Source organism: Rhinolophus hipposideros (assembly GCF_964194185.1).
Source record: "Rhinolophus hipposideros genome assembly, chromosome: 9".
Classification (NCBI taxonomy): Eukaryota; Metazoa; Chordata; class Mammalia; order Chiroptera; family Rhinolophidae; genus Rhinolophus; species Rhinolophus hipposideros.
This window is the reverse complement of record NC_138055.1, coordinates 63,261,877-63,274,789: the sequence shown is the minus strand read 5'-3', so window position 1 is coordinate 63,274,789 and position 12,913 is coordinate 63,261,877. Positions and strand designations below refer to the sequence as shown.

General features: G+C 41.2%; 1 protein-coding gene across 2 annotated transcripts; it reads left to right on the top strand.

Annotated features, from left to right (window-relative positions):
* Positions 1–2,333: 2,333 nt before the first annotated feature.
* On the top strand, positions 2,334–11,475 carry LLPH (LLP homolog, long-term synaptic facilitation factor). Of its 2 annotated transcripts, none has more exons than XM_081058454.1 (3): positions 2,334–2,433; positions 4,974–5,185; positions 9,275–11,475. In XM_081058454.1, exons 2-3 carry the CDS (start codon positions 4,981–4,983, stop codon positions 9,451–9,453), a joined length of 384 nt encoding a protein of 127 aa, XP_080914580.1. In that variant the 5' UTR covers positions 2,334–2,433; positions 4,974–4,980; the 3' UTR covers positions 9,454–11,475. The 2 variants fall into 2 exon arrangements, with proteins under 2 accessions (XP_080914580.1, XP_080914581.1); XM_081058455.1 differs by lacking the exon at positions 2,334–2,433 and adding an exon at positions 2,494–2,870.
* The last annotated feature ends 1,438 nt before the right edge of the window (positions 11,476–12,913 follow it).

Genomic DNA, 12,913 nt, shown 5'->3' with positions numbered 1-12,913 from the left:
ATATACCTAGAAGCAGAATTTCTGGGTAAAAGGGCATGTGCAACTTCAGGTTTCACATCAAGCAAAGGTGAAATATGCAGAGTCCAGAAATACTTAAAAAGAATTAACTGGACTTGGACAGAGTGACAGGCAATTCCACGTGCAGGGTACAAAATGCTGTCAAAGAAATAGGAAAACTAGGAAAGAGCAGTATCTGAGAACTGTTTTTATTGAGTGTAATTTGGGGAAAGAGGAACAGTAGGCCCTGTCTACCTGCCTTCATTTCTTTTTTGCACACTTGGCTTCAATCCACTTGATGCACTTCTGGGGATTATTCATAGCAGCAGCCAGTTGTGGGCCTTTTTTTGAGCAGCTGGGAACTTAGGTTCTTGTACTTGTTCCTTTCATCTTTGTGTAGAGCTTTGTCTTCAAAGTTCCCATCATCTAGGGGCTGGGCAACATGGGGTCAACCACCTGAATCCCAGAAGTCTTCGTAGTCTTTACTGATTATGGAGATCAGGGGTTCCGTGGGAGAGGCCTGAACGCAGGGCCCCCCTGGATGGTGTCCATAGTGTAGTATGCCTGTGAGATGGAGAAGCAGCCTGCTTTCTGTCAGGTATTCAGCGCTATCCATCGTGCCTCCAGTTCCACAGGCCCCTTCCAGCTCTGTGTGGGCGCAGAAGCAATGTCCAGTTTGACTTGTAAGCCTTGTCCCTTCATCAAGGGTTAAAATCTCCTGAAGACGGTAGTTTGGTTTCGTTGATGTTTGTATACTGAGCATAGCGCCTATCAGAGAGTGCACACTCGAATGTATGAATGTGGGAATGAATTAAGGATTTTTAAATATATAAAAGTCATTTAACTATTCTGTCAGAACTGCTTTTATACAAATTGGTAACTTAGGTTAAAAAGGTTTTTTCAATGCAGTTTATGATTCACCTTTCTAAAGCATTAGTAATGCTAGGTTATGGCATAACAAGGCATTTTCATAAGTTTTTTTTTTGTCTTCTTTTCTGGTGCCAGGTGCCTATTCAAAGGCCTTGGCCTGGTACGTTAAGCGAGATGCAGTCAATTTGGACCAGCTGAAAGTGAGCTTTCTCTAAAATACGGTGTGAGTATGTAGTTTTGGGAGAGGGGGCAACGTTCTAATATATGGTTAACTTGTAAAATAAGAATTCACTTGCTAAGAATTTAATCTATTTAAAGAAGGCATGCTTTTTTACATACTACGTTAGCCTTTTTCAGGTTCTGTTTAAAACTTGGTACAGGCTGAGTTTAGTAATTTCCATGTGAGGCAGGGTTTCTTAAAGGACACACACTAAAGGAAAAGGGTAACCGCCAATTGTCTCGGAAAGAACTCGCCTTTGCTGGGAAGCAGACAGGAATTTACTAGGCCGTCATCGGACGGTTCATTCCGGGGTTTGTGGTAGATGCTGGTAAGTCTAACAAGCACTGCCGGCAAACAGCACTGTGGTTCCTTTGAAACAAATGGTAAGAGCGACCCGCTATTGAGCTCGTATTACCTCCCCAGGGCCAGGCCGGTTGTATTAGCTTTAGTTCTGTGGACAAGGAAATCCCGGAGTTGAGACATTCACTCACCGATGTGACCACAGGGAAGTGTTGGGACCGAACGTGCAGCACAGACCTGGGTGGCTCCAAAGCCCCTGCCGTCAGGTGCGTGTTAAGCCGTGGCCGTCACCGACGGCGGATGCCCTGAGCTCAGCCTTGAGTCCCGCACGCATTCAGTAGCCAGGTGAACATTGGCTGAACGGAATCAGTTTGATCCTTTTACCCTTCGAACTTGTCTTTGGGATAAGAAAGGCTCTTTTGTCTTTGGTAAGAGCTTTGAGGCGTAACTGACATATACAACAAGTTGCACACACTTCAAAGTGTACAATTTGGTGACTGTTAACAGACGTATATAGACATCCGTCAGACCTCCCCCTGGGATGGGGAAATTTAAGGGCTACAAATACAGACGATCTCAATTCGGCCTCTAGCAGGGTGACTCAGTCAAAGGAAATCCATTAACACTGTGTGAACGTGAGAGCTAACGGTCGGCTCTGAGCGTGCTCCCTGACAGGCAGGGTCAGCGGGCCAGTCTGACTCCTTGGCTTAAAAAGATCTCAGGGCTACCGCGGCCACGCTCGGGATCGGGCCTAGTGGGCGTCCCAACCACGACCGGGATTCTCTCCAGCCTTGTCCAAACCTCACGTCGGAACCTATTTGGCAGGAGCTAGGCGCCAAGACCTGCACTCGCAGCAAAGACCGGAAGTACGTCAGCGCCCGACTCCCCCACTCCAGAAGACCCGCCTTTACAGGTGTTCCGGGACACTTTGGTTCCCGGCGTGCAACGCGCCCGCCGGGGGCGGTGGTAGTGGAGAGGGCTGCCGGGAAAGCGGAAGTGCGAGGACTCCGTCGTCGTGAGCGTGCGGGCTGCGTGAGCGTTTCCAGGTATGTGCGGTCCCTCTGGTGTTCAGTGGAGTGTGGGCGTGAGTGCTCAGTTCTCCTTCTCGTAGAGAGAAGCCTGGCCTGTCGCTGGGCGCGGGTGAGCCCGGCCGGGAGACACAAGCCTCCGTCAAGGGCCTGGGTCTCTCGTGGTGTTGGTGGCGGCCGTCGGGCTTCCCCGTGCTCTGTGTGAATGGGAGTCCTTGGTCGTTCATCTCGCGCAGGTTAACCTCGGCCCTCAAGGTGGTTTACCTGGTTTACCGCAGTCCTTCTGTCCCCCCTATTGCAGGGTTCGGGTGGTTGTACGTAAGGGCATGTTACCGCAGGCTCCGAGGGGAGCGCTTGCCTGCGCGCGTCCACGCCGAAAGAACACGCGAGCGGGATTTTGCGGGGAAGACAGTAAAGCTTTGCTTAAGGAGTGGGCGCCACGCCCGGAGACACAGGTGAGCTAATGCTCTTAACAACCTGGCTCCCGGATGGCCTCCAGTGTTTAGATCGATAAGGGAAAAGGCATTCATCACGGTTATTGTGGGAGTTGGGGTCCTGGTCGCGGCTAAGGTCGTGGCTTCAGGTCCCGGTGTCAGGCGTGGCTTTGTTCAGTCCGGTTCCCAGGGGACGCCGTGGGGGAGGCCGTTCTGCGTGGGGTCTGGTTTCCGCGGGATGCGTTCCCTGGGGGCCGTCCTGCTTTCCTGAGTCTGGAGCTGAAACACAACGGACGCCAAGATGGTGCCTTTGTTGGACTGAACCCTTATTCCAGTGTGAAGTTTGGTTTATTGTATCTTGGTCATAGTTGATAACACCTGAAGCTTTATTCTTAAATCAACGTGGTGTTGACCAGAACCCAGTAGGGCTTAAGGATTAAAAGGAGAGGGCGTACAGTGTATGTCCAGGGAGGAGGATCTGGGGAAAGGATGCAAGTGAGTTCCAGTTCTGTCGGGATAAACAAAGTGAGCGTGGATTCATTCAGTATGCATGCTAAAGAAATGAATTTCATGTACGGTTACGGGAACAGAGGGAGTGGGATTCCTGGCGTCAAAAAATGTTACGCCACCAGTCCTTAATTCAACAGTTTTTTTTTATTTAACCGTTACTATGTGCAGAGAGCTGTGTATTGGGAATCTAAATGGTGAACGAGACCTATTTAACCCCTGACGTGGAGCTCACAGACCGCTGGGCATGACAGAAAGTAAACTAAATGATTTCAGACTGTAACATGTATGAAAAAGGAAGGAAAAAGGTGATGTAACGGAATAAAAAGAGGGGAGCTTACAGGGCCAGAGAAGCCCTTTCTGAGGTATTGAAGTGAAGGAGCAAGCCTCGAGAAGATCAGTTCTCAGGTGTAGGAAAGCAAAGTAAAGGTACTACAGTGGACATAGTTTGGACTTTTTTTAAAATTATATTGGGGAACAGTGTCTCTCCAGGGCCCATCAGCTCCACGTGGTCGTCCTTCAATCTAGTTGTGGAGGGCGCAGCTCAGCTCCAAGTCCAGTTGCCGTTTTCAATCTTTAGTTGCAATCTTAACACAGCCCACCATCCCATGTGGGACCTGAACTGGCAACCTTGTTTTTAAGAGGTCACTGCTCTAACCAACTGAGCCATCCGGCCACCCCGGGACTTTTTTTATTTCCCCAAAATCATGTCTTCGTGATTTATATAACTGCTTTATTGATGTGTAATTAACAGGAAGTTCCACGTGTTTGAAGTGTGTAATGGAAGCTTTGACGTGTATACAAGCATAAATATCAGCAAAATCAAGATGATGTTGTAAACCACTCCCAAAGGTTTCCTTCTAAATTCTTTATAATCCCTGTAAGCACTCCTTCCCTTCCCTCATCACTCCCCACACTGTCCCTATGTCACTGATTAGACTTTTTTCAAATGTGGTTGGTACTTGAGGCTGAGATAGACCTGATGGTGGCAGGGGTCAGGTCACAAATAACCTGTAGATCTTGAATATGGGAGGTGAGAAGTCCTTAAAGAATTACAAGAAAGGCAAGCATGTGCTCTTAAGTTTTTAAAAGCTCATACTAAGCACTTTGTGGAGGGTTTAGGGCTGGGACTAAGGGGTGGAGAGAAAGCAAGAGTGGAAATAGACAAGTTTAAAATAGCTAGATTGCCTTGAGGTGGTGGATAATGAAGACGGGGGTGGGCATTCTGTTTGATTGAGGGAACTCAAGATAAAAGGTATTTATGAAAGCATTTTGTAATTTGTAAGTTGTCGTATAAATGCTCTTTGCATTTTGAGGGATTAAATTTCTGCATCTTGTATGGAAACTCCAGGAAATTTTAGAATTAGCTTGACTTACAGTTTGCCAGTGACCACTGGCAGCTTGATTTGGTGTTCTTAATTATTTAATGACTGTATATGCCATGTTGATCATAAGTTGCACATTAAACCATCATAAATCATGAACAGAGTAAAGAGTTTTACCTTCCATTTGTTCTTGTTTTGTAGAGATAACCTTTTGATCCAGTTTTCCAAGTATTTGCTCTTTTTTGATAGTAAATATTGGCTTTTTGAATATGTATCTTTGTTAACTTTTCAGATAAAATATGGCTAAAAGCTTACGGAGTAAGTGGAAAAGGAAGATGCGTGCTGAAAAGAGAAAAAAGAATGCCCCAAAGGAGCTTAGTAGACTTAAAAGTATTCTTAAACTAGATAGTGACGTTTTAATGAAAGATGTTCAAGAGATAGCAACTGTGGTGGTCCCCAAACATTGTGAAGAGAAAACCCAATGTGTGGTGAAAGATGAAAAAGGTGAGAGTTTATGTGCTTTGTTTAAAAAAAAAAAAAAGCAATTCTGTCAGTTTCTTTTTATGACTTTTTCCCTTCCCGACTGTCTTTCATTCATTCCCTCACTTTTCCCACAAACGTCCTGCCAGCCCACATTCTTTGAAGGCTTATAATGCTACTAGAGAGTCTATGGTAAACTATTTTAAAGCCCGTTCATGTCAATAGGCATGTTTTGGGACATTCAGAATGGCCTCTGATGCTTATACAATAGCCTAAGTGTCTCACAAATAGTACGACAGAAGTAGACCAACCTGGACACACCCTCGTTAGAATTCAGTAGGGGACTAGGCAGGATAAAAGGAGGTCTTTCTTCATTTTACTCTTTGCAAGGTCTAGCTCCCATTCTTAGAGTCCTATGCCCTCAAGTCAGAGGCTATATGTAATGCTAGTTTCCGCACAGGACAAGACTCATTGGTTTTCATGTTCCCGATACACCACTTGGGCAGCAAACTAAATGAAGCACTCACAACACCCAGACTCTTAAAACAGAAGTATGTTTATGTGGTGTCCAGTGGTCAAGGAAGAGAGCAGCAATGCTGGAAGTTTCCCATTCTTGAAAATGATCATTTCTTATTCTCCCTTCCTATTCCACCCCTCTTCCAGCCCCTTTGAATGAAAATTACAAGAAACTTGTTATTTCACCGTCTTTGAAAAATAGTAGCAATCAACAGAAAACCCCTCATCTTCCTACTATCCAAATAAGCATTTGAATGTATAGTCCATTTTTCCTCTTTTATTAATGCACTCTCAAAGGCCAGTTTTTCCACTTGTGTTCTGAATCCTCTCCATTCTCAGGAGCTGTGCTCCTGCTTCCTGCTTATCGATCTCTTCTCTGCTGGATCACAGTATAAATGTGTCCTGGGATGTGCCATCCCAAAAAGAAAGAAAAATCCCTCCCTTGATCTCACATTTCTCTCGATCTGCTTTATTTCAGTTCTCCTTGCAACTTTTTAATAAACACCTACTGCCTATTTCCTCACACGCGCACGACCCCTGCCCAGTCTTTTTGTCATACAGGTAAAAACCACATAACATAAAATTTACCATTTTAAAGTGTACAATGCAGTAGCATTTAGTACATTGATGATGATGTCCAACTGTCACCTCTATTTCCAAAACATTTTCATCACCCTAAAAGGTAACCTCATACTCATCAAGCAGTTTCTCCCTCTTCATCCTCCCGGTAGCCTCTGGCAACCACTAAATGTGCTTTCTGCCTCTGGATTTGTCAATTTTGGATATTTGCATATAAATGAAACCATATGTGATCTTTTGTGTCTGAAGTTTTTTCACTTAGCATAATGTTTTTGAGGTTCATCCACGTATTACCTAGTATCAATACTTTTTTAAGCTGAGTAATAGCCCATTTTATGCAAGTACTATATTTTGTTCATTCATTTATTGCTTGATGGACTTTTGGGTTGCTTCCGCCTTCTGGCTATTTTGAATAGTGTTGCTGTGAACATTTGTGTACAAAGTTTTTTTTTCAGTTCTTTTGGGTATAGACTTAAATGAGTGGAATTGCTAGGTCATATGATAATTCTGTTTACTGTTTTCTGTGTCAGTCCCATTTTACGTCCCAACCGGCAATGTCTGAGGGTTCCAATTCTTTCACATTCTTGCCAGTAGTTGTTATTTCCCCCCTTTTTAAAAAAAATTTTTGCCCCATCCTAGTGGGTGTGAAGTGGTATCTCATTATTGTTGAGCATCTTTTTACATGCTTATTGGTCATTTGTATATTATCTTTGGAAAATGCTATTCAAATCCTTTGCCCCTTTTTAAATTGGATTGTTTGTCTTTTTGTTATTGGCTTGTCAGGTTTTTTTTAAACAATAAGTTTCAGAACTAATTTTATTGCAGTAAGTTAATCAAAACATTTTTAATAATGTACAATCTCAAGGTTACATATTCTGGATTCACTCTTGAGTCTCTTGGATTTATCCTCTAATTTTCTCTCTTACTTTCATTTGTTATGCTGCCTAATTTTCTCAACTGTATCGTCTGCTTCTTGTGTTGAATTGTTGTTTTCCTATATGTTTTTAATTTCCAAGATTTTTTTTTTTTTTACTGTTCCTTTTTTATAGGCTGAGGTTCTTAATGGGTATATACCTTCTGTGATCTCGTGGGTATTCATTACGATTTTCTTTTAGAAATTTTGATTTTTTCTATGCATTGCTTATTATCTTTCCTCTTGGGTTATCCTCCATTCCATTCCTTTTTTTTTTTTTTTTTGTCTCTCTTTCATATTAGAGACTTCTCCAGTGTCTAATGTCCAGTGATCAGTAGTTGTTTATAATTACAAGTGAGGCATGCAGATGATGGTTGGCAGCCTGTGGGGTGGGGACACAGTGTGGAGGAGGGCTTACCAACAGCTAGACTTGCAGAATGATTGAATTGGCGCTTGGAGATTTCGTTGTGGGAGATCTCTTATTGCAGAACTTGCAGATCTCTTCTCTTTCGTCTTCAGAGAGGAATCCTCTCATCTCCGGCCTTCCAGAATGTCTGGCTGCCCTCATTTTTGGAGTATTTCAGGAGCTAATTGAGGGTGCTGGAGTCTCCCCTTTCAGCAATCTACCTGTTCTGAGTATGGTTCCTCATGTCTGCCCTCAAGTTCATGTTTCCTCTTATTTCTACTACTGGTACCCACCCAGTTTCTTAAGACACAAACCTAGTGGGTATCCTTCTCTCTCATATCTGTATCATTAGCACATCTTGAGTATCTCCAAAGTACATCAGGAACCTATCCATTTTCCTCCTGCTTTTATGTTTTCACTTTAAATAACCATCATCTCTTGTCTGAACCTCGATAGTAGCCTTTTCACTTCTCGTTTCAGCTCATATTCCCATCTGATTCATTTCCAACCTCTCAACCCATATGACATTTTTAGTATATAAGTCAAAGTATATAATTCTTATGCTTAAAACACCTCATTGTCTTTCCATGAACTTACCACAGTCACCAGGTTTGATTGAATCTGGTCCTGGCCCCTCTCTTTAGAAAGCTGCTTACCACAGATCCGAGTTTACTTCGTTATTTGTACCTCAGCACACGTTGTAAACTCCATGAGAGCAAGGAGCTTATTTGGACCACTATATCCCCAGAACCTAAAATAGCACATAAAATTATCATTCAACAAGTTATTGAATGTCTGTGTACTGTGGAAACAGTAATAAGTATCAGAGAAATGGCCTCCATCTGAAAGGGATTTACATTGTATTGGAGGAGACAGAAAGTAAACCAGATAAATGAATTAGTACAATGATAGGTAGCAGACATCATGGAAGACCTTGTTATCCTGGTTAAGTTCCCAGGGAGGGGCATTCTGGGCATGTCCTTCACAATAGATAAGGTTGGTGATGGTTGTACCACAGCATGGCTGCGCTGAGCCTACTGCCAAGTCTTCTGTTACTAGACGTGGGTCTCTGTATCATCTGGATAGAGAAGTGTGGTAGCTCCAGGATACTCCTCTCTGTCGTCTGCCCATCTCTGTCGTCAGAAGCTTGCTGCTTACCTACTACGCCTCTTCCAAGAGAAGGGGCCAATCATTCCTCATAGCTCATTTACTTCTCATTTACTTCTCTCTATTGCAAGGCTCAGTGCGTTTCTTACTGGTTCAGCTATCTTGTTTAGCTCAAGAAGGCACTTAATTTGATAAATATTAGAGCTCATATTTGCTCAGAACCATATACCTATTCCCAATGCAGTAACTCAAAGCCAAACATCCTAAATGTCTCCTATTTAACCTTTACTATTCCAAAGGACAACCATGACAACATTATTTAGAAAGTTTCTAGTGACTAAAAATGATGTCTTTCGCTGTCACAAATGTCTTTCATGGTTGTGGGAAGACATGGCAGCACGTGCGTGACTCCATTGAATGTGTTGTAAGGGGTTTCAAGAGTGTTAGTCAGAGCAATCCACAGAGAAGGGATGTTTTTCTTTTGTAGTTTCATACCACTTTCAGTTCTGATGTTCTCATGACATCAATGTACTTTTTCACAGGGTTGTGTTTTTATTTGTGAGTATTAATAGTTTTTCCATGTTTTATTCAGATGACATGAAAATGGAGACTGACATTAAGAGAAACAAAAAGACTCTTCTAGACCAACACGGACAGTACCCTGTATGGATGAACCAGAGGCAAAGAAAAAGGCTGAAGGCAAAGCGAGAGAAAGGGAAGGGGAAAAGCAAAGCAAAAGCAGTGAAGGCAGCAAAGGGCCTGGCCTGGTAGACTCTTAAAAAACCTGAAAAATGCCACATGGGACAGATCTGTGATTAGAAGGTACACACAGACTTCAGCTTCCACCAAATGAAAACTTTGTTTTCATATTCTAACTTGGCCTTTTTTTTCAATTCAAACCCAACATAACACCTCAAATTCATTTTGGGAACTTTAATAAAACATTTTATTTGTTGAATGAAAGCTATGTTGCTGTATTTATTGGATGCTGTCCAATATGCAGCATCCAAATTCAGAATTCTGTCAAGTATTGATATGGTTGTGACTGTTTGATCTTAGTAAAAAGAGATTATACTATACTGACAAATTTGAGCTAACTCAGATTTAAAGAAAACTATTATGCTATTTAAAAATATGTCAGTGGATTTTATAATCAGTATTTGTTTGGAGTTTTGATTTTGTATAATTCAGAATAAAAGTTATCTTGTCTAGATCTGAAGCATCTTTTCTTTTATATATCCTTAAGGTTTTCTAGTAGTAGAAAAGACCACATTCTTTTAAGTTTTAGGTAGAATCTTAACATGTACAAAATAGTATGCTCCATCTATTAAGGAGATTAGGACGTCCTGGGAACTAGTTAAACGTTTATCAGTTTTTATATTATGTAGCCTAATATAATGCAACATTTCCCAGAGCATGTGTCTCAGAATCAGTTTTTCCAGATGCATGGTGAAAAAATACATTTTGTGGTCATGTCAATTTGGATAACGCTACATACTTGAAGATTCACAAAAAGTATTAGCCGAGTATTAGTATAGTCGTACAGAGATTTAGCAATAAAGGAACCTGTTTAACTTTGACTCTTTGAAACTAGTGTTCTGAGGAATAGAATACACTATTGGAAATGCTGGTATAATGAAATCATTTTTGTTAAATCTGTCTTGCTACAGTTTATTAATTTCACTCTTATTTAAGTTTACTTTTCATTAAGCAATTTAAACTTAGCATTCTCTGAAATTTCATATTAATTATAATGTAATCATATTAGTGATCATTATATGTTCACTGGAGCAACAAATATTTATTGAGGGCCTACTATGTGCCAGGGACTTTGCCAGGTGTTAGGGACACGGAACAAGACAAGGTGTCGGCTCTTTTGGGGTTTTTACTCAGAAGAGGCTGTTAACTTCAGAGGAAAACCAAGTTAAAAATGAGATCAATTAGAATAAGGTCACTGGGTCATCAGGACACAAATTTTGTGCCAGGCCCACTTACTAGGCTGAAACACACTCTGGAGATAAATAGGACATGATCCAAATCTTTCAGGAGTTTTGAATCTATAAAACTTAATGCCAGTAGGATCTTAAAATTATGTAATAGACTTTTCTCAGTTTGCTCTGGTTAGTTCACTGAAAGGTCAGTGGATAACTTTTAAATACTTAAAATAAGTTTTCTCAAAGAAACGAATAGAAGATGTGAGTTGGAAAGTAAATGTTATTCATGACCTTTTTTGTATTTTGGTATCATTATGAACAATAGTTTTGAGAAAAAGTAAATACATAAATGTTTTTATGAAATGAAAAGTTGCTAACATTGTCCAATTAAGGCACTGACAATATCAGCTTAAATATACTAGCTGAATTGTTGTTGTTTTCCGTAGGAGTGGTATACATCAGTGATGTTATACACTTGGTGAGGATATAAATTTTGATAGCAAAAAAAAGTATTTTTTAGCTGGATTTTTTTTAAGCTGAGGTCAGAGGCCATTGCCGGGGATATTTTCATGTTTTCTGTTACTGATAACCTCTCATTTGACTCCTGTGGTAGTAGCTTTGAGCTTTCATCTGGGGCCTCTCAATGACATGAGTGTGTTCACTTAAGTTTGTCCAGTCATGAAGTTTGTCCAGTCAGGATTTATGTTAAAAGTTAACAGAATCAAAAATCAAAAAACACTGCTATCAAAAACGTATTTGGGAAACATGTTCTCAAGTGTCCTATGGCCTCTGTAAAGAGAAATTGTCTTGTCCTAGGCTGTGGTTGGGGTCTCTAAGGCACTCAGTTCATGACTGCACTGCCAGCAAAATTCTGCCCACCTCCACATTTTCATGGGAATTTTAGACTGGCATTCCAACATGAGTGCAGGGGCATGATCACTTTGTTGCTCTCTGCCTAAAGATTATAAATTAAGTATCGCAGAGTCTTTTAAACTTTTAAAGGAGTTTTTCTGTTTTTTTTTTTTTTTTTTAGTTTGTCATCTTATTATTAGGTTCTGATGTTTTTCAGGGAATTGCTGTAAAACCACCAGATGGAGCTCAAGTTAAGCACCAAATCACTTTTGGAATTAGACTGAGTGGGCTATATTGCATTAGGAATAGAACGTAACATTTTTTTTCCCTAAGAAATTTAAAATTAAAATATTTAAGGATCATCAAAATTGTCTTCATTTATTGGTTGCTTAGTATGTCAGGCCCTGATCTAACTTATTTAATCCTAAACTCTTCAAATCAGTGTATTAATTCACTTTATCTTCCTAGCAGTCCTATGAGTTTGGTACTAAATATTATCTCTATTACACATGGGGGAACTGAGCCACACAGGCTGTATAACAAACCAGAAGAGCTGGGATTCAACTTCAGACAGGCTCCAGAGCCTACTTGTATATTCTTACAATGCCATTCTGCCTCTAAAGGATGTGCAAACTTGCTGAGAGATTCAGGATCAGATCAAGAGTACCTTTCAGTAGGGAGATGATTTATAGAGCCCTTCTCAAATCTCAGGGCCTAACCCAGACTGGAGTTCCCTAGGCAGTGCTCCCTTAGAGTGGGCTGACCCAATCCCAGAGGGTCGGTGGTGCCGAAGCTACTAATCAGAGAAGAATGAACTGCAGTTGAAGCTCTGGGTAGCATTAAGGAGTGGTTTTGACCACATCTTTTTCTAATGTCACATTGATGTAGGTATATTTCCACCTCCTCACTAGTTCACATACTGTCTAGCATAAATATCTGGCAGAATTTATTTGCTGATTAGGAAATTTGGGTATTTTCAAAATTTGAATCTATATATCTGTGCTATGATTTTTAGGAGTTGGGAAAGGAAAAATAACGGTTATAAATGACTTGATTTCAATATCTGAAATGGATTGGGTAATGATGGTGAGGGGTAGTGGTGTGTGGTGTAGACTAGTGGAGTGCTAGCCACAAAAATCAGATAAATGGGAGAAATCAGAGACTTCAGGAATTCCCAGATTTATAAACACTACAATTGAGATGCAGATGCTGGGCTGTTGAATAAGCTTCCTAGCTAAAGGACTAACTGCTGATGCCACCTGGTAGAGTGATTCAAATTCATGTAAGGCACAAAGTAAAATGATTTTTCCTTGTATTTACCAGCATATAAAAATAACCATTGCAGCAGACATACACCAGTTTTACAAGGAGATACTGGTTTGGGGTGTGGGGAGCTGTTAAGTACTCATGCCAGGTCAGAGGGCACTCTGCTATTCCCAGGGCTG

What these genes read in the sequence shown, in the direction of transcription:
- LLPH (XM_081058454.1), top strand. Translation starts at nt 4,981, where the DNA reads ATGGCTAAAAGCTTACGGAGTAAGTGGAAAAGGAAGATGCGTGCTGAA. An exon ending in TGTGGTGAAAGATGAAAAAG is followed by an intron (nt 5,186 to 9,274) that starts GTGAGAGTTTAT and finishes TGTTTTATTCAG; the next exon opens with ATGACATGAAAATGGAGACT.